General features: G+C 37.6%; 1 protein-coding gene across 3 annotated transcripts in view; it reads right to left on the bottom strand.

Moving 5' to 3' along the window:
• Positions 1 to 10,416: 10,416 nt before the first annotated feature.
• Positions 10,417 to 24,644, bottom strand: part of FGD4 (FYVE, RhoGEF and PH domain containing 4) — a 209,452-nt gene continuing 195,224 nt past the window's right edge. For all 3 annotated transcript variants that reach the window (XM_045587899.1, XM_045587897.1, XM_045587898.1), the window contains 7 exons: positions 22,353 to 22,525; positions 20,082 to 20,112; positions 19,218 to 19,310; positions 18,762 to 18,887; positions 15,341 to 15,481; positions 12,939 to 13,079; positions 10,417 to 11,282 (listed from right to left, as the gene is read on the bottom strand). In XM_045587899.1, the coding sequence (XP_045443855.1) occupies positions 11,040 to 11,282; positions 12,939 to 13,079; positions 15,341 to 15,481; positions 18,762 to 18,887; positions 19,218 to 19,310; positions 20,082 to 20,112; positions 22,353 to 22,525 (948 nt within the window). In that variant the 3' untranslated portion in view covers positions 10,417 to 11,039. The remainder of the gene's footprint in view (positions 11,283 to 12,938; positions 13,080 to 15,340; positions 15,482 to 18,761; positions 18,888 to 19,217; positions 19,311 to 20,081; positions 20,113 to 22,352; positions 22,526 to 24,644) is intronic.

Raw genomic sequence — 24,644 nt, 5'->3', positions numbered from 1 at the left:
CAGAGTGGCGGGCGTGAAGAGATCCTGAGAGTAAACTCTTGATGGTGGTAAATGTAATAATAACATTGGTGTCCCCATTGTTTGGGGAGTAATTTCTGGATGTTTAGCCTAGTCATTCTAACAGATTTAATTCAGTGTATTAAATCTTTTTCTGCATAAACTTGATAAAGAAGTATATTTATTTCCTAGGGCTCCTGTAGCAAAGTACCACAAAATGTTTGGTTTAAAACAATAGAGATGTATAGTCTCATAGTTCTAGAAGCTGAAATCCAAAGTCAATATGTCAGCAGGATTTGTTCCTTTTGAGGGTTGGGAAGGATAATCTATTATGCCATGCCTCTCCTAGCTCTTGTTGACCCCAAGTGTTTCTTGGCTTGAGGTAGCATAAGTCCAGTCTCAGTCTGCTCCCTGCATATGTTCACATTGTCACCCTTCTGTGCATGTCTGTCTCTGAGTCCAAATGTCCTCCTTTTATAAAGATACTAGAGGCCCAGTGCACAAAATTTGTGCATAGAAAGGATCCCTAGCAACTGCTGGCTGCTGACTGGGGCCTCCCTTGGTGGTCAGTGCACGTCATATAGAGTGATTGAACTCCTGGTCAAACTCCTAAGGGGACACTTTGCATATTAGGATTTTATATATATGTAGATTGAATGAGGGCTCAGTCTAATGATCTTATTTTAAAAGGAGACAGAAGAAGGATTTCAATTCAAAGGAAATTTAAGTTGATTAGCTCTGTAAAGACCTTATTTTTAAATAAGACCATTTTCTGAGGTACTGGGGATTAGGACTTGAACATACTTATTGGGGAGAATACAATTCAATCCATGATAAGGAGTATAACAAGAACATTTGTTATTCACTAACTATTCATATGATTATTATTATTCCCCAGCCTCCTTTGTAGTCTGATTGGGGCCATGTGACTAGTTCTACAGTCACTGTGAGCAGAAGGGGCCTGTGTTTCTTCTGAGCTGGGTCAGTGAAAAGCCTTGCTCACCCTCTCACTTTCCTCCACTTTGGCAAACTCTGAAGCCTCATGTTGAGCGAGGTAGCATGACGGTCAACCCTTAGCCTGGGCCTCTGAGGGTCTACATGGACTAGAGTTCCCTGCCAAGACATGTAACAAGAACAATAAATCACTCTGAATAAGACATAGAGGCCTGTTGCAGCAGTTGGAGTTAATTATCCTCATTAGTACAGCAGCCTAATTCTGATGGACACAATATTAGAAAAGGCCCTGACCTGTGGGCTCAGCTTGTTCTTAAAGTGGGCTTTTAAAATACCGGTATCTGCTAAAAAAAAAAAAAGAGAGAGAGAGAGAGGGTGGCGTCCTCTCCCAACAAAGACTATCCATGAATAAGAGTATAAAAATTTCTACATATCTGTATTAGTCAGCTTATGTTACCACAGACTGGATGGCTTAAGTAACTCCTGGTCTAACTTTCTTAGCCTTCATTCATTTTCTCAGTCTAGAGGCTGGAAGTCCAAGATCAAGGTGCCAGCAAAGTTAGTTTCTGGTAAGATCTTTCTTCCCAGCTTGCACATGGCTGCCTTCTCCTTGTGTCCTCACATAGCCTTTGTTCTATGCATGTGCGGAGAGAGAGAGTGCCCTCTGGAGTCCCTTTCTCTTTTACAAGGACTTTAGTCCTATAGGTTAGGGCCCCACCCTTATGACGGATTAACATGAATCACCTCTTCACATATCCTATCTCCAAATACACTTACACTGGGTATTAGGGCTTTAACATATAACACACCAATTTGATCCATAGCAACATCATTAAATAAATAATGCAAAATGTGAAAGGCTCCTTACTTCTGATCACACTGTCCAGATCAGAAGCATTGTTAGTAGCTTCTTTCTGTTCATAATTTTCACTGCTCTGACACAAATGTATAAGTTAGATCACACTATACATATAGCTCTATTTTTTCACCCATTGCTAAATATCTTCCATATCAATAAATAAAAATCCCAAAATATTCTTTCAAATAGCTGCATAGCATTCTCTTATATAAGGATCAAAGGTTTTTTTCCACCATTGCTATATATCTTCCATATCAATAAATAAAAATCCCAAAATATTCTTTCAAATAGCTGCATAGCATTCTCTTATATAAGGATCAAAGGTTTTTTTCCACCATTGCTATATATCTTCCATATCAATAAATAAAAATCTCAAAATATTCTTTCAAATAGCTGCATAGCATTCTCTTATAAGGATTATAATTTAATAGTTTTTCTCTTGGTAGATGATACTTCTCTTTGAATTTATTACATTATGGATAATGTTGCAGAAAATATCTTTATACATGGTTGTATTAATACTTTTCTTAGTATTTCAGTAGAGTAGATTCTTTAGAAGTTGCTAAGTCAAAGGGTATGCATCTTTAAAAATCTAAATAGATATTGGTTTAGCCATTTATAGTTCTAGCAAAAGTATGTGGGTGTACCCATTTCCCCATACCCACCTTAAGGTAGTATCAATATTTTTTGTATTTTTAACTCAATAGGTTAAAAAAAATCAATCATTAGTGAATTTTTGCATAGATTAATCCTTTATATTTCTTTTCCTGTGAATTACCTATTCATATTCTTTGCCTACTTTTCCCATTGCATTTTTAAAATATTCACTTGTAAGAACTTTATTATGAAAAATAAGCTTTGTCATGGATGTTGCAAATATTTTCTCTCAATATGCATTTTGTCTTTTAATTTTGTTGATGGCATTCTTAACTGTATGGAAGTGAAATTACAGGGCTAAACGTGGCCTTTTTACAGCTAGATGGTGCCAATAAGTGTGTGGGGGTTGAGGAATCAGACTCCATGCTGGGAGACCAGCCAGGGCAGAGATGGCCCCTCAAATGCCTTCTCAGTGCCTAATGCAGCACTTAGAATGTCTTATCTGACAGTCAGCCCAGCCCATCAGCCTGAATAAAAACTGACTCTTGCAGGGGGGACTTTTATATGTGTATCAGCATTAATCTTCAGCCCACCAGCTACCTTCTTTGTCCTTCCAGGACCCACGGTGTCCATGGGCTTCAGCTGAGCGATCAGAACCTTCTGGATGGAAAGCCACAGAGAGCAGACCCTCCATACAGCAGCACTATGTTAACAAAGCACGTGAAGAACACTTAGAAAAAGGACAAAGCACGTGAAGAACACTTAGAAAAAGGGAAGTGATTATACATACAGTGAAATTATACTTGCATATGATTCCAAATACAGGTTTTTAAAAAGGCAAGTAGAATCAGGGAACAATGAATAACAGAAGTATAAACAATAAGAAACGTAAAACTACTGGAGCCTAAAGGAACATGAGCAATTCTCATCATTTTAAATTTTAGTCCAACAACAATATTGTATAAGTAAGGAAACCAGGTTTCAGCGAGGTAAAATGATGTGTCCTGATCACAGCGCCAGGTACTAGAAGAGATTGGATTAGAATTCAGTTCTCAACCCTGAACTTGACAAAAACTCCCTGATTTAGGACTTCCTTGTATTTCTGGATTTATCAATAAAAAGGAAACCTATACATTTAGAACATGACTTTAAGCAGAATTAAAAATTCGTGTCATTAATCAGCTTTCACAATCATTAAGTTCTTGTCGGACCCACCTGCATGCGTTGGTAGAAGATGAACACAAGCCCCGAAATCAACTCAAAGCCCCAGGAAGTAGCATCGTGAAGTTTTGCCCACAGACTTGGACTTCAGTTAGTTCCCAGAATCAGCGACTCAGAGCTGAGTTCAGTGTATGATAACGATATGTTTAAGTGATCATCTAAAAATATTGTATCTTGTGAAAATACCCTAAAGGGACTTATGTGGTGCCATCTTAACCTCAGAGCATTTCCTTTTCTGAGGCAAAACAACCTGACTTTGTTTTTACTTAAAGGCAGGACCCAAACAATGCATGAATCACTTCCTTTAGAAGAGAGTAAACTGCGGACTAAGTAACCATTATCCACCCCCCAGGTCGGTCCACTCTGACCCACTTCCTCAGGACATGTGTTTCAGCGCCTCTGGCTTTTTCTGGAACCGGGACCAGCTGCCTCTGACTTCCTCACAGCCCAGGTGTGGTGGTGATGCTTGTGAGAGTGGGTTGTTTTTTGTTTGTTTGTTTGTGTTTTAAAGCAAGAATCCATCCTGCAAAGATTGACTAAGGTTTTTACCATTATATTTTGAGGAAATCCTTGACTATGTTTTTAAACCCTTACTCAGGAATCTGGCTTTGTTTATTAAAACAACGTAGCTATATAAAATGTTGCTTTCTTTTACTCTCAACCACTATTCCAAAAGTCTGTATCTCTAACCTGTTTTAGAAGAAAGGTTCTATTCATTTTTCCCCCTTTTATAGGACCTAGTTTTTATAGTCAGTAGTTTATTGAGTGCCTACACTCTGCTGAGAACTGGGGACATCAAAACAGATAAAAATCCTTATCTTTATGGACCTTATGTTTTAGTAAGTGTGGACAAACAATAAAAACAAACATAAAAATAGGTAACTATTTAATTTATTACAAGATTATGAGTGCTGTGGGGGGAAAAATAAGATTAAGGATGAATGGGAGTGTGTTGGGATCTAAGAGACCAGGCATGGTCAAATGAGATTGTGGTGGTGAGATCTGAGCCGACTTTAAATTGGCAAAGGTGTCAATCACGCAGCTGTCTGGGGAAGGAGCGTTGTAAGAAGAGGGAGCAGACTGAAGTGTGTGTTCTAAGGCTGGAGTGTATGGACTTGGTTAAAGAAAAGCATGGAGCCATGTGGTAGAGGGTGGAGGTGGGGGAGATATATAGGGTCTAGTGAAGCCACTCAAAGGATATTGGCATTTATTCTGAGTGAAATGAGGAACCTAAGGGACTGGGGTAGAGAAGCAACATGATCTGATTTGTGTTTTAACAGACTCCCCTGGCTGCATATCTGACAGTGGAGGGAGGGAGAGGAACCAACCAAAATTTGTGAACTGAACACATATAATCCTATGTGAAATAACATCTAAGTCTTTAGTATTCATTTAAGGATGTGTTTATTTACAAGATACAAATGTTTAATATTTAAGAGGAATTAAAGTGCTTAATTTTACAATGTTTCTGATTCCCAGCCTTTAAGACCAAATATACATGTTATACAATATATACACTATCTGCAAGTATTTTACATTCATATAGCTAGAAAAGAAAAATTACCTTTATGTATGCTTTTTCACATTTGAGTTAACTCTAAAATTCTGATAACATACCTTTTTCAAACTGATCAGTCAATAATTCAAAACCCAGATCATACTTCTTCAAAAATATCAGTCAACTGTTACTCACAAAATGAAATGCTAGTTTGGTAAAATAAAAACAGAAGACAGTTTTATATACAGACATGATTTCTAATGGAGACCCCCTCCCCTCCCCCAAGTGATACATTCCAACATCCATATAATGTGTAATAGATAATGCAATTCAGTTATCACAGTGGTCCCTAGATTATTATGCTTCTCCCCCAAACTACATATATTATCACTCTATGTATTTGGTATTCACTTATTAAAATATGCTACAATGAGATATACTGAATTAATTTATCACAATCTATCTAATCTTACTAATTCAATCCACAATGAATTTTAAAAAGGGATAACCATTGTGTAACTCAGTAACCCCAACAAGTTAAAAATGATCTTGAAGAGGCATGTGCTATTTCATCTCAAAACACAGAAAAGACACTATATTCTGCCAAATGTTCAGTCCAGAAAGTAAAAGACCAGGATGGACTTTAGAGCGATATTTTTTCCTACTTCAGTAAACAGTACTGAAAATGGCCCAATAGAATTGTTTCTTTTATAGCCTAAAGGAAAAAGAAAGTAATGGCATGGAGGTCAAGGTGAAAGGCTGGAGTGCAATAAATCCCATCAATATGCAATTATGTAAATTTATATTTTATAGTTTATATCCCTTCTGCAGTGCAAGTATTTTTCTCTGATCTTAACACACATTGCTCTGATCTGGAGACCAGCAGTCTCTTTCTGCCCACCTCTCTGCTCATTCCTGCTTGCTTCCGTTCCGAATTTCATTCCTCTCTACTATATCAGTAAAGAAAGTCTAGTTTTCATCTCATGACATGGTTACAGGCACACATAAGAATGAACTATACTAAAATTTCATGGGAATAATTTAGGTTAAAATATTTAAACTAAAAAAGAACAGTTTCTATAAAAATTTCATTCCTATGAAAAAAACAGAATTGGAAATCAACCATATTTTTACATATATACTCAGAAATTCACAAAAAGAGTTTTAAAAGTAGATCTAGTGGTTTTTATATATTTTCCAAATCTGGAGAATCTACAGTAGAGAGTAATATGAAAATAAAATAAGTTGATTCAACTAAAACTGGATAAGAATAAGGAAATAACATGATACACTACGGATATCAATCCAGTCCTGAGAATCAGAACTGGTTAGCCACAGTTTTTATATTAATACATTCTTGAAGAATACAAAACTTTAACAATGAAAACATGAAGACATTCTTGTCTTTTTAATTAATTTTAGCTTATAAATACCATGTGCTTAGACCCACTCACACGAACATCACAAGATGTAGGTAATTTTAACTAATCTTCTGTATTATAGCAAGGGTAATGACAAAAACAAAAACAAGAAAATAAGAAGAAGACCTTTGTTCCCTAGAAGTTTATTTGCTCCTGTTAGTGCCTTTTCCTTGAGATGGATCCAGCCCAGAAAGATCATTATCATAGTTACCACAGACAATATACTTAGAATAAGAATGTAAGGCTTTGAATAGAACCAGAATTGATATCTAAAATTTAAAGGAATTAAAACACCCTGTTCCATAGAGTAGACAAAAAGAAGTAAAGCGCAACTGTAAACTCGAAGAAGTATGTTTGATTTAAGGTTGTTAGAATGCATTAATGAACCCTTAATAACCCTGAATTACTATGAAGTTTGTAGTTTTTTTTGTAATATACTTAGGACTACAGCAAGTATTCTTAAAAAAACAAACAAACAAACAAACAACAAAAACCAGCCCAATGTTTGTCTATAGATGGGGACAGGGCACATTTAAAAAACTAGTTTTTAGAAACAGTTTGGCAATTTTTAAAAAATGGTATATTTAGAAAAATGGGGTTAGGTCACCCAGTGAAGATAAGTACACCAACGTGTATGTTATTAAACTTCATGAAAAATGAAATGCTGCCTGATAAAGTAGTGCAGATGTGCTTTGTTTCACTATCCATACCCATTGCAAAAGTAAAATGGTTTTGATAGTTATTTGAATCCAAAGAATAATGCCCCCCCCAACCCCCACCCCCAAGCACACACACTTTCTCTTCCCTACACCAAGCAATGAGTCACATGATCATGTCTAGAAGTGAATTCTCTTCCAGAATGTGACTAAGGGCATTATGTTAAGATTTCAGTATAAAAACATACCCTGAAGAGTTTTATTGCTTGCATACATGACAGCATTGTAGATGTCATTATTACAAAAGTGGCTGGTGGCAGATTTTCATTGTTGAGTCCTGCTTAAAACCTGGAGATCAGTCTGCACTACATTTCATACTTAATACCCAAAAGGGTAGACTTTCAATAAAGCAAAATTTAAGTGTTTAAGTTTAAGCAAGTTTAAAAAAATGGAATGCTTTATAATGAACATCAGTTTTTAGCAAAGAAATATTTTTAAGTTTGAAGAAAAGATGAGTTGGAAAGCACCAACTTAGATAAAACAAACCGTAAGACCTATATGGTGGGATGCTGGCTTTAACAGGAAAGCAACCAATTACCTTCTTAGGCTCAATCTGTCCTGACTGCTCAGGTGTCTCAGAAAGCAAAAGACGTAAATTATTCTTGTAACCAATCATACTTTGAGGTCTTTTGGTTTAGTTGAGTGCTTACTAAGTGGCTGACTTAGCGTATTCCTTTGCCTTTCTCCAAATAAAAGCATTAGTGATTATTTAACAAAAAACAGGTAAGGCTGCTTCATTGCTTCTCTTTGTGCTTGGCTAAAAAACAAGGGGTGGGAGTGAAATTGGTAACTGGATAATTAAAAGTTCTCTTCTTATAATAATATTGCTCTCTTATCAAGTTAAAGATAATATTAAGAGCATGATAATATTGTCTTCATGAATATTCTCTTTCAATAATCTAAATTAAATAACACAGCTATTTATTGAACCAGAATTTGTTCATGACTTCCAGTCCAGAAGAACTCACTGAACGGGAAAGTGTAGTCTTCTTGCTGTTCAAACCAGTTTTTAAAAATAATCTGGCCAATAGATCTTCCAACTGGCCCTTACATTTCCATTGTTCTATCCACATTTACAAAATTCACCTTCCCCCGGAAGTCATTCTATATTTTTATTGCTTCTCTCTTCTTGAAATTAAGAAAACCAAAAGATAGTGGGTCTATAGCTATAGTTTAACCTTATCAATAACAACCCATGAACACACATGTTGTATACACACACACACACACACACACACACACACACACACACAGCAACTAGAAAAGAGAAGCAATGTAAAATATTTTTAGGTCTGCCCCTGATTTAATAGGAACTAATTACCTTTTATCTTTTTTTTTTTTTTTTTTTTTTTTTTTTTTTTAGATCCAAGTATTTGGTTTGATATAAAGGATCATGGTTGGTATTCCTTTTATGGAAGAAGGTAACCCAATCATGTTGGCTATAATTAGTTTATCTACTCCTTTGCAGAAAAATAAATGTTTCAAATTTTCTTAAAAAGGCCTAAATAGATGATTGAAACTCTCCAATTCTGAGCAAATCTATTCTACATTTAAGATGTAATCCCAGCACTAGCTGGTTTGGCTTGGTGGATAGAGCATCAGCCTGCAGACAGGGGCTCGATCCCTAGTGAGGGTGGGAGTTACAGGAGGCAGCCGTTCAATGATTCTCTCTCATTATTAATGTTTCTCTCTCCCTCTCACTTCTTCTCTGAAATCAATAATATATATACTGAGGTTATTCTTGTGCATCTCTAGATGATGCATTAAATGTAATAACATTTGAGGCATAACAGGATAAAAAATAACAAAAAAAATGAAAAACAAAAAACCAGATCTAATTAGAGAAAAGGATTAAGTTAAAAAGCCAACTTAATGTGAGATTTTAATTATAATTACAATATAATGAAGAGCAGCCTTCGTCACAAAGAATTATACTTTGTCTGTTATGATTCCCCAGAAGGATAAATGAGAAAGGAATGCTCAAACTCTCTGCGATTATCTTGTACCTCCCCAAAACCTACCATTAAAGCATTGCTTTTCAATACTGTGCCCTCCACCCCCATTCTTTATTGAGGAGGTTTAAAGAATTGAACATAAATTTCCTTTGATATATATCCATCCCCCTCAAACATAGATTACCAATTGTGAATTTCGTACTATATCTGACAAAGGAACAGGTCCACACAGTTACCTTAAGTATCTATATATATAAGCCTAATATGCTAATTATCCTTCCAACTGTTTGACTGGTTGCTATGATATGCACTAACCACCAGGGGGCAAATGCTCCAACTGGTAGATTAGCTTCCTGCTGGGGTCTGGCCGATTGGGACTGGGTGAGATGAGCTGGACATGGTCTGGAGCCCTCCCATGATTCCTGTCGTGCACCAGTGGGGTCCCTTGGCCTGGTCTGCATGATCTTGCAACCTGGGACCCTTCAGAGGGTGTCAGAGAGCCATTTCGGCCGGATCCCCACAGGCCAGGCCAACAGACCCCACCAGTGTACAAATCTGTGCACCGGGCCTCTAGTTAATCATATAGTCCTCATTTAACCACGCTTAGCAGTCTGAGAGAAGAAAAACGGCCCAGGAAATGTAGTTTCCTGAGGTCCTAGTTCTGCTTAAGGTCAGGCATTTTGCACAATCCAGATTTTTGTGAAGATTTTTGTACATGCTGACATTAACTGCTGTACAAATTAGAGGATCATAAAATGAAACACAACCTGAATGATTTTGATCATTCTGGTGCCCAAACTGCACTTTATCTGAGAAAGCAAGATGGAAGCATTAATTAAACCCTCACCTTATATTTAAATAGAAATTATTAGCACCTTTAAAGAGAGGCACTGTTTTAAATAGGCACAGAACAAAAACAACAAAAAATAGTACTTTAAAAATACGGTTGGAATTCACTAATATATCCCATGCCACATAAATTACTGCTTTTTTCTTATTATAAAAATATCAATACCTTTAGCTGTCAATCAGTTAAACATATATCACCAAAAACATTAAGTTTAGAACACATCCAATTCCAAGATACAACATGCTTTATATTTTAAAAATAAATTAGAGACAAATATGAACCTAAAGCTGAAGAGAAAGGCATGTATATTCTATAGATATATTTATACTTAATACTATATATACATAATTGCTGTATACGTAAGATATTTTATTTTTAGGGATATTTCTACAAAAACAAATATATTTTCTTAAGTCAAAAGTTTGAACACCAATAATCTGTCCTTTTTCTATTTTAAAAGGACATACGTTACTTATTCAGGTTGAGCTTTATACACTAAATTAAATAAGTTAACACAACAGCCTAAACTGTCCTTGTAATTTTTCTAACTATGGATCTATTTTGGCAACATGGAGGTATATCTTTCAAACTGTTACAAGTCCTACATGTGAAAGAGAAGCCATTAAAGTATTTCTTAAGTGAAAGTGGCCTATTCTAACCTGATTGTGACATAATCAATTGATACCATTTTCTCCAAGACAAAAGTACAATACATAGTCAAGAAATAATTCATTAAAAAATGCTCCATTTTTCACATTATTTCCAACTTTTACCGGTAGAATGGCTCTGCACATTAATTTCACCAGAGTACACAAACATAGGAAAATAGTCCCCTAACCAGATACATTTATGAGCCTATACTTTTCAACATAAAGTGCTAAGAGATGAGGAAGGAGAACTGGGAATGTCTTGAGCGGTGAATCTTGAGACCCCCACACTGTGGTCGGTCTTGGAGTTCAGCATTCTGATTTTTATTTAGGTTCAAGGTTGTCGTCCAAGGTAGCCGAATGGTTGTTAGAACCATCAGGTGTCTCACCTGTGACAGCTAGAAAGATGATTTTCAGCCACTTCTGTTTCAGTTCCTCACTGTCTGCAGCAAAGCTGTGCACAGACTTGGACTGGGTCAGTTTGAAACTGTGTGGCAGGTCTGCACTCCTTGGCATGTCATCTACAATATAGCCCAGGAGTGGAATGGTGGCCTGGGCTCTGACATCCTAAAGGAAAAATAATAATACATAAAAGTGTGAGATGTGTTAGCATGCTATACAAGTCCCTACTAAAACCTCTTTTCTGCCCTGGCCGGTTTGGCTTAGTGGATAGGCCTACGGACTGAGGGGTCCTGGGTTGTGGGCTTGATTCCCAGTGGGGGGTGTTAAAAGGCAGCTGGTCGATGATTCTCTCATCATTGATGTTTCTCTCTCTTTGATGACAGATCCATCCGTCCTCACTCCAAGTCACAGCAATTTTGGAAATGGCTTGGATATCTCTCTCTTTCTCTCTCTCTCTCCCCCTTCCTCTCTGAAATCAATAAAAATATATATATTTTTTAAAAAAACCTCTTTTCCTATGACTATTCCATACAGACTTGCACTGTGGAGTCTCCACGGACAGAGTTGGTGAACCAGGAACAGCACAGCGCCTGTACATGAGGTCACTGACTGCATGAATTAATGGATGAGAGCTGGCACCTAACTCAGCTAGGATTCACTGTCCCCATACCTCCTCTGGGTGAGAGCCTCCAGTTATCTTACTATATAAAACCAGCAAATGTTAATGATTCATTGTCAAACGACAGTTTTACTTGGTGTTTCATTCATTAATGAATCAATTTGTTTATGAGCAGGAAAAGGTTATAGGAAAAAACAAAAAATAGAATAGAACATATACCTTGGCATTTTAAGTCTATTTCTTAAAAAGAAAAAAAAAAAAGTTTTACTAGTCTTTAATGTAGATATAGGATAAAATACAATAGGTACATTGAAAAGTTTATGTATTTCCAGGTGAATGCACAATTGGTATACATGCCCTGTTTGTAGAGCCATTTACAGTATATGGGTATTATCCCATATACTGAAAGGTTGATGGTTTGATTCTTGGTCGGGGCACATGCCTGGTTGAGGGCTTGATCCCTGTGGGAGGCATGCAGGAGGCAGCCAATTGATGTTTCTCTCTCTTTATCTCCTTTCCTTCCTTGAATAAATCAATTTTAAAAATCTTAAAAATAAATGAGTAAATAAAAATTGCATTAGCTGTTTGTAGAGCCATTTACAGTTTTCTGCTTTGCCTCCAAATATATACTCCATAGTACCTGGTGCTGCTCTGGTTAGAAGCCAAATCTGCATGTCAGTTGTTCCCATAGATTTATCTCAGATCCATGCATAGCCAGTTCTCAAACAATTGTTACTGGATAATATTAATCTAAGCGTGATTAAAAAATTTTTTTTCTTCTCAATTTCTTTCTCTTTCAGGTATTCCTGCATTCAAGGGGGGTGGAGGGAAAGCCTTCCTATTACTTCCTATCACTAAAAAGGCTCCTTCTCCTCCTTCCTGCTTCTCCCTCTCCCTCTACTTCACCCCCTTCTCCCAATGTCCTTTCCTAATTCAACTCACCCTTTTTTTTTTCAAGCTCATAGTATAGGAATGAGAGAAGGGGAGAAAGAATCTACGGGGTGGAGATATTACTGGCTATAAAAGGAACCCACCAGTTTAAGTAAACTTGAATTTGTTATAATTATAATGAAACAATGAAACTGAACTCTCTTGTTCCATAGAGGGGTGAGTTCACTGTCTACTTGCCTCTCCCCCCCCTCGCCCTCTCCCCAACCCCGTCCTCATGACCTCTGTCCCTTCAGTCAGGTGTAGTTAGATACCTGAGGGGCACCGTACATGTACAGCACCAGAGGGTCTTGTTTGGGGATCACACACCAAGCTTTCTGCCAAGGTTTTGACTTCTCCATGTACTGAAGAAAGCTGCACACCACACTGTTTCCAGATACTTCTGCTGATTCAATCTAGAAGAATATAATGGAAAGAGTGAGAGTGAGTGAGAATGAACACAAAATGGCCAGATAGAGAAGTAATTAAATCTATGGCAACATTCATAAACTACAGTGCATTTATATCAGATGTCTTCTGGAATCATCCAAAAAAGTTCATCTGCAATTATTATTTAAATATTCATCTAGATCTATTATTAGCATGGGAAACTATCTAAGTCAATGTTAACTATCTGTGTAACCAGTCCTTAAATTTAAATGAAGTTACAGTAAACATTTATGAATTGCTTATGATGCAGACACTTTTCTTAACTCACTAAAAAATGTTTTATTTCATTTAATCTTCACACCAACACCAAGAAGTTACAACTTTCCTCGACTATGAAGTTCAGAGATGAAATAGCTTTCCCAAGATCATACATTTAGGAATTGGGATGCTGGGATTTGAGTCTGGATCCAGAGCCTAAACTTTTAACCACAACGCATACCAATTTCACTTATGTAAGAATCAATAATAAAAAGGCAAATACTGGCCAGCAAACTTTGTCTTGGAATCTGAGATAATTCAAGTTTTAAAAACTTCACTAAAGCCCTGGCCAGTGTGGCTCATTTGGTTGGGTATCATTCCAAAGGTTGACGGTTTGATTCCTGGTCAGGGCACATGCCTGGGTTGAGGGCTTGATCCCTGGTGGGAGACATGCAGGAGGCAGCCAATTGATATTTCTCTCTCTTTATCTCCTTTCCTTTCTTGAATAAATTAATTAAAATTTTTTTAAATAAATGAATAAATGAAAATTGCATTAACTGTTTGTAGAGCCATTTAACTAAATGATGGTTATTACACACATTATAGAAAGCATCAAATCTTTAGGGCAGTGGTCGGCAAACTCATTAGTTAACAGAGACAAATATCAACAGTACAACTATTGAAATTTCTTTTGAGCCAAATTTTCTAAATTTAAACTTCTTCTAATGCCACTTTCTTAAAATAGACTTGCTCAGACCATGGTACTTTATGGAAGAGCCACACTCAAGGGGCCAAAGAGCCATATGTGGCTTTCGAGCCACAGTTTGCCAACCATGGCCTTAGGGTATTGCTCCTCAGTGTTGTCAATTTAAGAGTGCTGGTTTGCCAAATGTTTAGTTACTGGTTCAAGATAAGCATAGAAAGTAAGAGTAAATACTGAAAAACTTCCTTAGAAGTTTGACTTTGTGATGATGCTAAAGCACATGATTGTGTGTTTTACAAAATTACTGAGTTATCATGAGATTTGGAAATAAAACTGGCCCTTCATCAGAGACACTTGAAGAAGCACTGGCTGGCAAACTGGCCTACCAGCCCACCATCGGGGAGCTAAGAAAGTGCTTTCAGATAAACATTTAAAACCAATTTGATTATAGGGAACACTAACTTTGGACTCGAATTAAGGGAAATATTACCTTCCCTTCTCCCTCTAAAGAATTCCATTCTTGTTACCATATTAGAAAAAAAAATTATACTCAATTATTGTATTTTAAATGTCAATGTAAATTTGTGAAAATTTGCTTTCCTTCTTGTTAGAGAAGTAGTAGTCTCAGTTTTGCCTCGTGGCCTGCAAAAACTAAAATAGTTATTCTCTGGCCCTTTACAGAAAAAGTTTGCTGAGACCTTTGGTCTACCTCATATAACACTAGTTGGCACAAAGTGAGTTTCAAATATTGCATGTGTGCACATGTGTTAACATGGTTAAGTAACCGACTTCCCCAAGTTTTTTTCTAGAAAACTCCCTTGAGGTTTTTTACTTCATAGATACAGCCTGAAACTCATTAAAACAGGTGATCACATTAATTCAGTCGCATCAGTTGCTGTTGCTAAGCACTGAGCCTGGGTCCTTAGGAGCCAATGAAGCATTTGTTTCCACCCAACCTGCCTGAGAAAACCCCATTTTGGTCTGTCATTCAAGCAACATCTATACACCCTGGAACTCAGAGTTATATTTTAAGTTTGCAGACCTACATGTTAATCTTAAATGAATCTTAAAGTTCATGATCCTTTTCCAGTTACCCAAAATGACCTTTGTGTACTCTCAAATGCAGAACACTGACCCCGTTCTTTCTGGATGATCCCAAAATTCAGCAACACAGAACACAAGCACGACTTGCTCATCGTTTGCAAAAATTGTTAAATACTAAGAGAAATAACAAAATGTGTTACCTTGTCTTCTTCAGGGTTAAAATATAATTTTATGTCCCCCATATAAAAATCTAAAAGATATCCAACATTTACTATTTCATACCTCTAAAATCCCTTTTTTTTTCTTTTCTTCACTGTCTGCGAATCCACTTATTATTAGGTAACAGTCTTTACAAACTTTGCTCAATTTGCCACCATCATACTCCAGTTGAGCTTTGTAATCAGAACACTTCCAACAAACCACCTTAAATTAGAAAAGGTAACGAGGAGTCAATCATCATATTTTAAAAATAGTAAGATTTAAGCCATAAACATTTACAATGATAATAAATGAGAAAGAGCTATATATAAAAGGCAAATTTTTATTACGCTAAGAACATCCCTGTGAACATAGGATTATCATCACAATATTATAGTGCTGTTTGTTCCCCTTTTCGTTCTGACCTTAAAGGTAGGAAATCTTCAGAGGTTCAATCCAGACTCTTACGCTTTATAACTCTAGATTAGGGGTGTCGAACTCAATCAGAGAAGGGGCCAAAATCTAAAATCCAGCCTAAATCGCAGGCCGAATGGTTTACTGAACAGTCATAAACTGTCATTGTGATGGAAACGCAGCAGAGTGCAGTGATGACAGCGCGGTGCGGGCCACATTGCAAGGCCTGGCGGGACGGATTTGGCCCGCGGGCCTTGTGTTTGACACATGTGTTCTAGATGTTTCTTGAATATCCCACCAAACTGTGTTCATGAACTTCCTTTTCCTCAGCGTTCTCCTTCCCCCTCCCCTCCCTTTCCACCCTGTCCTCCTCTCCTCTTGCTCCCTGTAGTAGAAGATAGCACATCATTCAACCAGTCATGGCAAGCATAAACCTAGGGACATCCCTGATACGTCTCTATGGCTCACCCCATTCTATGACAAAGTCCTGTCAACCTTACATCTTAGAAAGTTTTCAATTTGTCCATTTTCCTACATCTTCCTTGTAATCACCCGAGACCAAGCTTTGAGTATCCTTGTTTGGACTATTATAGCCTCATGATTGCTCCTTGTAGCATTCTTACTGGCCTCCAGGCATCTGTTCTTACATCCCTCCAGGCTATTTTCCAAATAGCACCAGATGGTCTCTTAAAAATCATAATCTGATATGTTTCTCTCTATTTAAAATCCTTCAGTCTTCCCTTTGCTGTTGGATAATGAACATACTCTTCACTATGGCCTACAAACCCCTCCATTATCTGCTCCTCTGACTTCCCGTATCTCTAGTGACACTGGCTTCTACGGCCCTCCCGCCTCATCTCTGCTGCATGAGTTAGCTCGCTCATCCTCCAGATGTTTACTCAAACTTCACTTCTTTAAGGAAGAGTCCTCCAACTTCCAGGACAGAGCATGTCGCTTAGCACTGTGCCAGTCAAGTTCCCTGTGCTCTTTTTCATATGCTAATTTACAAGTTATACTCATATACTTGTGTGATTATTTATTTAATATTTATCACCCCAACTAGGCTGCAAGCTCTATGAGACTGTTCTTGTATATTTTGCTCACCAACACACAGTAAATATTTATTGAATGTCAAGGAATGAATAACTATAATGAAAATACATATGATTTCTTAGTGAATGGTATTTTCCTTAATTACTATAGGATAATTGTTAATAAAAAAAAAAACCCTTCCACTTAAAAAATTTATCTTCTTGCTTCTAAATGCATATTTCCCCCCTCCCCTCAATTCATAGTGAACAAACTCTATTTAAGAAATGTAAATATTTGTAAAACTTTTAGTTTAGGTTCACAGCATGTAAAATTCATGATATAACTACCCTGTTTCCCCGAAAATAAGACAGTGTCTTATATTAATTTTTTCTCCCAAAGTTGCGCTAGGTCTTATTTTCAGGGGATGTCTTATCTTTCCATGAGCTAGGTCTTATTTTTGGAGGATGTCTTATTTTCGGGGAAACACGGTATAATAAAATTACTCTAGGATTTAGAATTAGACTCCTCTGTATCTCCTACTAACTGATATCTTATTTTTAAATCATATCATAGTATTTTGATGATCCACATTCAAACACATTTTTTGTTTGTTCACTGAACCAAATATATCAATACCTAAAATCATTTCAAGCAAATTTGATCAGATTTTAAAAAGTCTTACCCTGGGGGGAGGAAGGGGAAAAATGTTTGCTATCACTTTAATTTGACTACAAAATGGTCTTGCTGAGTCAAAACTCAGAAAAAGAGGAAGAATAAATCTATAGTGTGAGGAGGATCTAAGAGAGCTATTAATAAGAATAGTTGTACTTAAGCACACTAATAATATATTACACTGCAATGCCTACCCTTCTGTTTATTGGTTGCTTTTTAGAAGAAAGTATGTAATCTGTAACGAGGTTTATAAGGCCCTTCAAAACCTGCTGCCTCCTCTCTCCAGCTTCATTTCATGTTTTGTTCCTCGTCCCTCTTTCTATTATGAAACAACTCAATTTCTGAAAACCTGTTATGTGCCTTCTCTGACTTGAGTTGCTGATTTTTGTCAGAGAAAGATCACTGCCATTAAATGGACCACTCTGTCCTTTTCACATTTATAACCATACACCTGTGATGGTGTGATGGGCACCCAGCAGTCCACCTGTTTCTCTGACAGGCTCATCTTCCCTGCCCAGAGATGGCTACTTCACCCTCAGTCCTTTCTCAAACCACCTCCACCTTTCCTCCTTCCCCCTTCACTTCCAGCCGATGACATTTTCTCCTACCTCAATGAAAAGATACATAGCACCAGACCTAAATTCCCTCATTTTTCAACAGCAAAATTAAAACTCCCCCACATTTACAGCCATCTGTTTTGTGTGTTTTTCCCTTTCCGTTACCATGGAGGGAAGTTTCCCTCTCCCCAACAAAAGCCCAAACTTCCACTTATGCTAACAAGTTCTGTCTAGTCTCTCAAAGCCATCAGCTCCTTTGGTTATCATTTCTCAACTGTTTCTTCCGCCACACTTTCCCTTGCTCATCACACTCCAGCACAGGGCCTATGGCAGTCTCCAGAAAAGACCAAGCTCTGGCCTGGGAGCTTATGAGATACCGACTCTGCACGAACGCATGTCCCAACTCCCTTCTGTGGTTAGCTCTTCCTCACCTTTTAGGCATCAGCTCACATATCAATCCATCAGATAGATCTTCATTTTTCTAACTGAAAGAAGTTCCAAATCCTCCTTCCTTGCCATTATTCTCCATTTTAAACTTCTTGAATGCCTCCTTATTGCATCTATCGTCGTTTGAAATGCTTATTTGTCCATTTACCCGACTTTGGTCTCTTTTTCTCCATTAGAATGTAAGCTACATGAAGATGGGTGTCATTTTGGTTACCATTTTTTTTCTCCAGGACCTAGCACTGTGCTTTGTGCATACTTGTCACTAAAACAAGTGTATCTATGAAGTGCTCTATGGAATGAGTTTTGGCGTCTTTCCCAAGTGGATGATTTTACAATACTTACAGAGTTACTGGCCATCTTAATTACCAAGCAACCTCACTTACATGTCCACATGCTCGACAATGATGCCTTCTCCTGGTCAGTGCGTTGAAAGGCTCTTTGCATTTCATACACATCGTTACTTCATTATCTCGGATCCATCTCGGGGCTCTTTTCCCTAGCTCAGCAGTCTAAAAAGGGGAGAGAGATTCAATTTTAACAGAAATAAAATAAAATAAAAAAAAACCCAAACACCTGTTGTTTCCTTCCTGCCTGCCTGCCCTCTTTCCAAGCACTTTAACAACATTGCTCATACCATGTTCTGGTAAAGAAGTAAAAGGTTCAAAGAAGTTTAAGCAGCATATAAAAGGCACTCACTATTACATTCATCTAAGAAGGAAGGAGATTCTGACTAATAGACAGTTTGGGCATTGTGAAGAAAAAAGGGTAGATGACCAAATGACCAGATAGGTCTTTTGTAATTGTAAAGAGCCTAAAGTTAAGAATTTAACTCAACTTACGGAAACCTCTGACTGTATGTCATTATCCTTTGCAATCGCATTTCTGAAGGTTTCATACCTCTGATGGAAAGCATCAATAGTCTCTTGAAGGGCCTAAAATATAAATAAAGTTCAAAGCACATATTAAAGTATCACATGAAAATTTATTAAAATACTTTATAAAGCCGAAACCGGTTTGGCTCAGTGGTAGAGTGTCGGTCTGTGGACTGAAGGGTACCGGGTTCGATTCTGGTCAAGGGCATGTACATTGGTTGTGGGCGCATCCCCAGTGGGGGGTGTGCAAGAGGCAGTTGGTCGATGTTTCTCTCCCATCGATGTTTCTAGCTCTCTGTCTCTCTCCCTTCCTCTCTGTAAAAAAATCAATAAAATATATTTAAAAATAAATAAATAAATAATAAATAAATAAACAAAATAAAATATTTTATAAAGCAAATATCTATGATGGGAATCACTTTAAAAATTAAATTACTTTGCCCTGGCCTGCAAGGCTTGGTGGTTAGAACATTAGCCTGCACACTAGTGTCGCAGAATCGATACCCAGTCAAGGGCACATACTTGGGTTGCAGGTCCGATCCTGGCCCCTGGCTAGGGGCACATGTGGTCAACAACTAACCCAGATGTCTCTGTCATATTGATGTTCCTGTCTCTCTCTCCTCTCTCTTTCACTCTTCCCTTCCCTCCTCCTTTCTACTCTCTATAGGAATTAATGGAAAAAATATCCTCACTCATCGGGTACAGATTAAAAAAAAACTTTTAATGACTTTGATCTGATGACTACATGTGCACAATACAACATTATCTGCACGTTTGCGTACACATACAGAGATTGCCAAAACAAAAACTAAAAATAGAAACAAGGTTTACCTTTATCCATTCTTCTTTGTCTTGTTCAGAACTAAAACAAAACAAAATTAAGCTGAATGCAGAAACCATTAATGAGTTACACCTGGTGAATCAAACTATGTTTTAATGTTCTTCCAACTTTCTGGAAAACTCAGGAATGTCCAAGAAAGAGTTACAATTAAAATTAAACAGACTCTCTGGCAATTGAACAAATAAATTCTTGAACAGAGTTTTAGAGCATCCACTTACTTTGGTACAGATAATTTTTGATGGGAAGAGATAAGTTTAGCTTTTAAATAGAATGCTCTGCCATTAAGTTTAACAACCATCATCTAGTTACTGATATAGACATCAGGCACTGGATATACAAGTAGCCTTAAATTCACCTTTATAAAAGTAGATGGGCCTTTCAAGGCTATGGGCCAGAGCCCATCTTAAGAAAGATTATAATTAGCCCCAGTGCATAGATTTGTGCACATTGAAGGGAAATTAATTAGAAAGTGGCCAGCAGGGGGGAACTGTGTGAGATGGGCCAGATATACCCTGGAGCCAACCTCAGAGGTCCCTCCCCAATTGGCGGCACCTGGGGTAGTGCCAAGGCTCAAATGGCATCTACAGAGTGAGTGAGGTCCCTCTGGCAAGTGGGGTTCCTTGACTTGGCCTGCAGTGATCAGGCCAAAACCAGCTCTCGGACATCCCCTAAGGGGTCCTGGATACAAGAGGACGGTTCTCAGGTGACACATCCTGGAATCGGGCTCCTTTCTCTCTGGTTCCAGGGTGCATCACCTGAGAACCACTGCTGCCAAGTCACCGCAGGTTGGCAGCTCCTGCGTTGAGCATCTGCCCTCTGGTGGTCATTGCGCACCATAGCTATTGGTTGGACGGTTGCTTAGCCTTTTAGATAGATAGATAGATAGATAGATAGATAGATAGATAAGTAGAGAGATAGAGAGATATAGATATATAGATTTCCTTTGATGAACAATTTAATTTTATTTTGCTAAAAGGCTTCAGTTATTACAGATAAAGAAAAAACAAACAGTTTAAATGCCTGTAGGGAGGAAGTTGCACAGATTAATGGACCCCAATTATTAATAATTTTTTTATTGGGAAAAAATTCCCTTGACATTAATTAAATCCCCTGGTTTTCCTGTTGAGGCAAATTTTCTTTATTCCATTCTCTCTTGCAGATAGCTTATAGAGCTGGTTGTTGTCATATAACTATCTTAAGAGAAATCCCCCTTAGTAGACTCTGGCCTAAGATCTCCAAAGAGTGGGCTCTGTTTGCCTGTGTTTGGTAGGCTAGGGCTAAGTTTGAGTTCTGCCTGAACGTCACATGCCTTGGTCCCACAAGGATCACATACGTATGAGTCTGGCAGGAGGTTTGCTCCTATGACACTGTTCACCCTTCCAGTAAATTTATTTTTAAGTACCACAATATCCCAAGAATGATGCTAGAATCTATACCCATAAAATGAAAGATTCTGCTTGTTGTTCATCTGGGGATCCTTGGTGGTGGTGGTGGTGGTAGTGGTGGTGGTGGTGGTGGTGGTGGTGGTGGTGGGCATGTGATATCAATCTCTTCCCTCGAAAAAGATGCTCCCTATTGTTGTACCCTACCCTCACAGAATCAGCTCTATTGCCCTGAAAGCATCTGTGCATGCTAGCTGCTTTTAGCTTTTTAAATGCTAAGGAACTTGACAAGTCTTCAATCCTTTAAGTTTACTTACCACTATATTTTTATACCCATTCAGCAACCAAATACTATTAAATAAAAACTACAGAAACTAAGAATACTTCATATTCTTTTGAACAGGAAGGGCACACAGAGCATAAGAGGTCAGTCTTCGGGCTGACTCATTTAGCAAGAAAAGCAGAGCCCTGTTTTTCCCCCCTCAAGTGGCAAATTCTCTCAAAATATCTCTAAATACGTACCCAATTTGGGGTTCCCTGTAATCCCACTAACACTCTGACTTTTTCAATGTTTGTCTCCATTCTTGAGTCATTACAGACTAGATGACAAGTAATCACTTAATTTTGGCCTTCAATTTACCATATAATCTTAAGTAGAACTAAAGCAATGAGCATTAATTTCTGAAAACGACTATCCTAGGCACTGTGGGAGAATCAAAAGGGAAGATATAATTCCTGCTTTTTAAGGGCTTCCGCCTCTCCACTTATGTCCAACCAGACTCATAGAGGTTTGTAGCATTCACTTGGGAAAGAGAATTTCTATTCTACAACAAATTCTGATGATTTTTGAAAGCTGTGTGATAAGAATGGCTCTCTTACCTGGCTTGCAATTCCAATGTCCTCTCTTTCCCAGATACCTGGAAAGTGTGCGGATATTCCTCATTGTGAGTCTCCACAATCTGCATGCCATCTAGACCGACCCTGGTTCGAACTGTGAACTTGGAGCCTACCAAGCTGAATTTTGGCACACAGTACAGCAACATGTTGTTGAACTGCAAGGAGACAGAACACATGTCAATAAAGAGGAACACAGAGCGAGAAGAAAGTGACCAATTCTGAATGTAGCTCTAGACAATACTCCAAGGACTTCCCAAGGAGTACCAGACTTTGTATGTGAGCAAAATTATTTAAATACTATATGAGATTTTGTGCTTGTACCAAAATTATCATAGTTTAAAATGCATAGCTTATACTTTCCTTTGTTTGTTCATAAATATTTTATTGATATTTCAATAAACCAACCATTATTTTGAACCATTCAAGAAATTAATTCAATTCAGCAACAATATATTAAAAACCTTCCACATACTAGCGATTGAAATTATCAATCCATAAGGCTGAAGTATTAGAGAACAAAATTTCTAATTGCTATATCTTAGAGAGCAATTCTATAATAGATGTCAGAGAAAAAGTTTAATATTTAGCCATCCTTTTTATCAGTGTATTTATTAATATATAGCAAAAATGATTAAATTTTATTCAAACATGTGGGCACATTGTCAAAGTAAAAAACAAACAAACAAACAAACAAACAAAAAAACAAGTCACTGTTTTATATAGACCAAAAAAATTCATCCCATATAAATTAACAGAAAAGTCATCTATTTTAGTAAAAAGTCTTTAAAGATCTTTACAGGATCTATTTTAAAATGAAAAACTTTATTTTGAGCCTCGTCAAATTATGTGTAGTCCCTCTTTTGTAGTCAACAAGGAGCAGCTCCTGCTTATCAGGCCCAAGCAATGAATGACTTTGGGAGGGCAATTAGTGCCCTTTGAATGTATTAAAATATGCAAAAGGACGAAAGAGTAAATATTTGGGTTAATCTGTGGAAAGATCCATACCTATATTCCTAACTTCATATTTACTAATTCTAAGGTTACATATATTTTTTAAAGACACGAGCAATTGGGACTTAAACCCTTATGCGCCACGTAACCTATGAGGTCTTAGGATCATTCACTGTAAAAGTTATAGGTTGGTGACAGAATTAAAAGGAAAATTCTGGTTCTGCCAGCTCCTCTCTTTGGCTCCACATGGCCATAAAGACAAGAAATGGTGATGGATATTTTAAAGGTATTTTCATATGTTTATATGATACCATCTTTTGTACTCATTCTGAAAGTCGATTTCTCACCAATTGTTCCTCATACATTATTTTGCAACTTCCTGTAACCAGTGTCAGAAATTTCATTTCCACAACTGGATAATGTAGAAATAGGAGGACACTAAATACATTTTATCAGATATATCTCAGCACCACATTTCACCTTTACATCTCTAGAAGAGAACACTAAGGGGATTAATGACCCAAGCCTTTGTCATGTCCACTGTATTCTAACTTATGCAATCAGAGCCTCATTGTAACACCTGGGATTTTGATTTGAAACCGCACTGCAAGGTTCTCAACACAGTCCCAGCTTGATTAAGGTACCAGCTCGCCTGCTACCTGTTCATGTTTACCTTCTTTCTCTCTTCTAAGCCTTCCGGGAGGGATTTGGTCACAGCTGTGCACGGTGCAGGACAAGCTGCACCAAAATGGACAGGGCTCACACAGTCAAGATGGCAACAAGAACCATCTTTTTCTGTATCTTGAGTAATAAATGTAATGGTTGGTACTCAAGTTCACTTTATAAAATTCAGCCAAGTCTTATTATTTTATAGAAATACAAGTTGATGAATATGGAAGTTCTCAGTATCTGCTTTATGGAATTACGCTCATACAAGATGATAGGCTGTCTTTAAAAACAAAAAACAAAACAACCCTCCCTCCCTCCCTCCCTCCCTCCCTCCCTCCCTTCCTCCCTTCCTTCCTTCCTTCCTTCCTTCCTTCCTTCCTTCCTTCCTTCCTTCCTTCCTTCCTTCCTTCCTACCTTCCTTCCTTTTTTAAAAAATAGTTTATTGATGTTTAGAGGGAAAAGGAGAGGGATGGAAAAACATCATTTGGTTGCCTTCTGCATGCCCCCTACCAGGGAACAAACCCACAACCCAGGCATGTGCCCCGACCTGGAATTGAACCATCAATCTTTTGGTGCATGGATGATGCCCAACCAACTAAGCCACCAGCCAGGACCAAAATATCTTATACTGAACTAGAGGCCTGGTCCATGAAT

The sequence above is a fragment of the Pipistrellus kuhlii genome, unplaced genomic scaffold (genome assembly GCF_014108245.1).
Source record: "Pipistrellus kuhlii isolate mPipKuh1 unplaced genomic scaffold, mPipKuh1.p scaffold_m20_p_3, whole genome shotgun sequence".
Taxonomy (NCBI): domain Eukaryota; kingdom Metazoa; phylum Chordata; class Mammalia; order Chiroptera; family Vespertilionidae; genus Pipistrellus; species Pipistrellus kuhlii.
The sequence above is the reverse complement of the archived record's forward strand: the minus strand, read 5'-3'. Positions and strand labels throughout refer to the sequence as shown.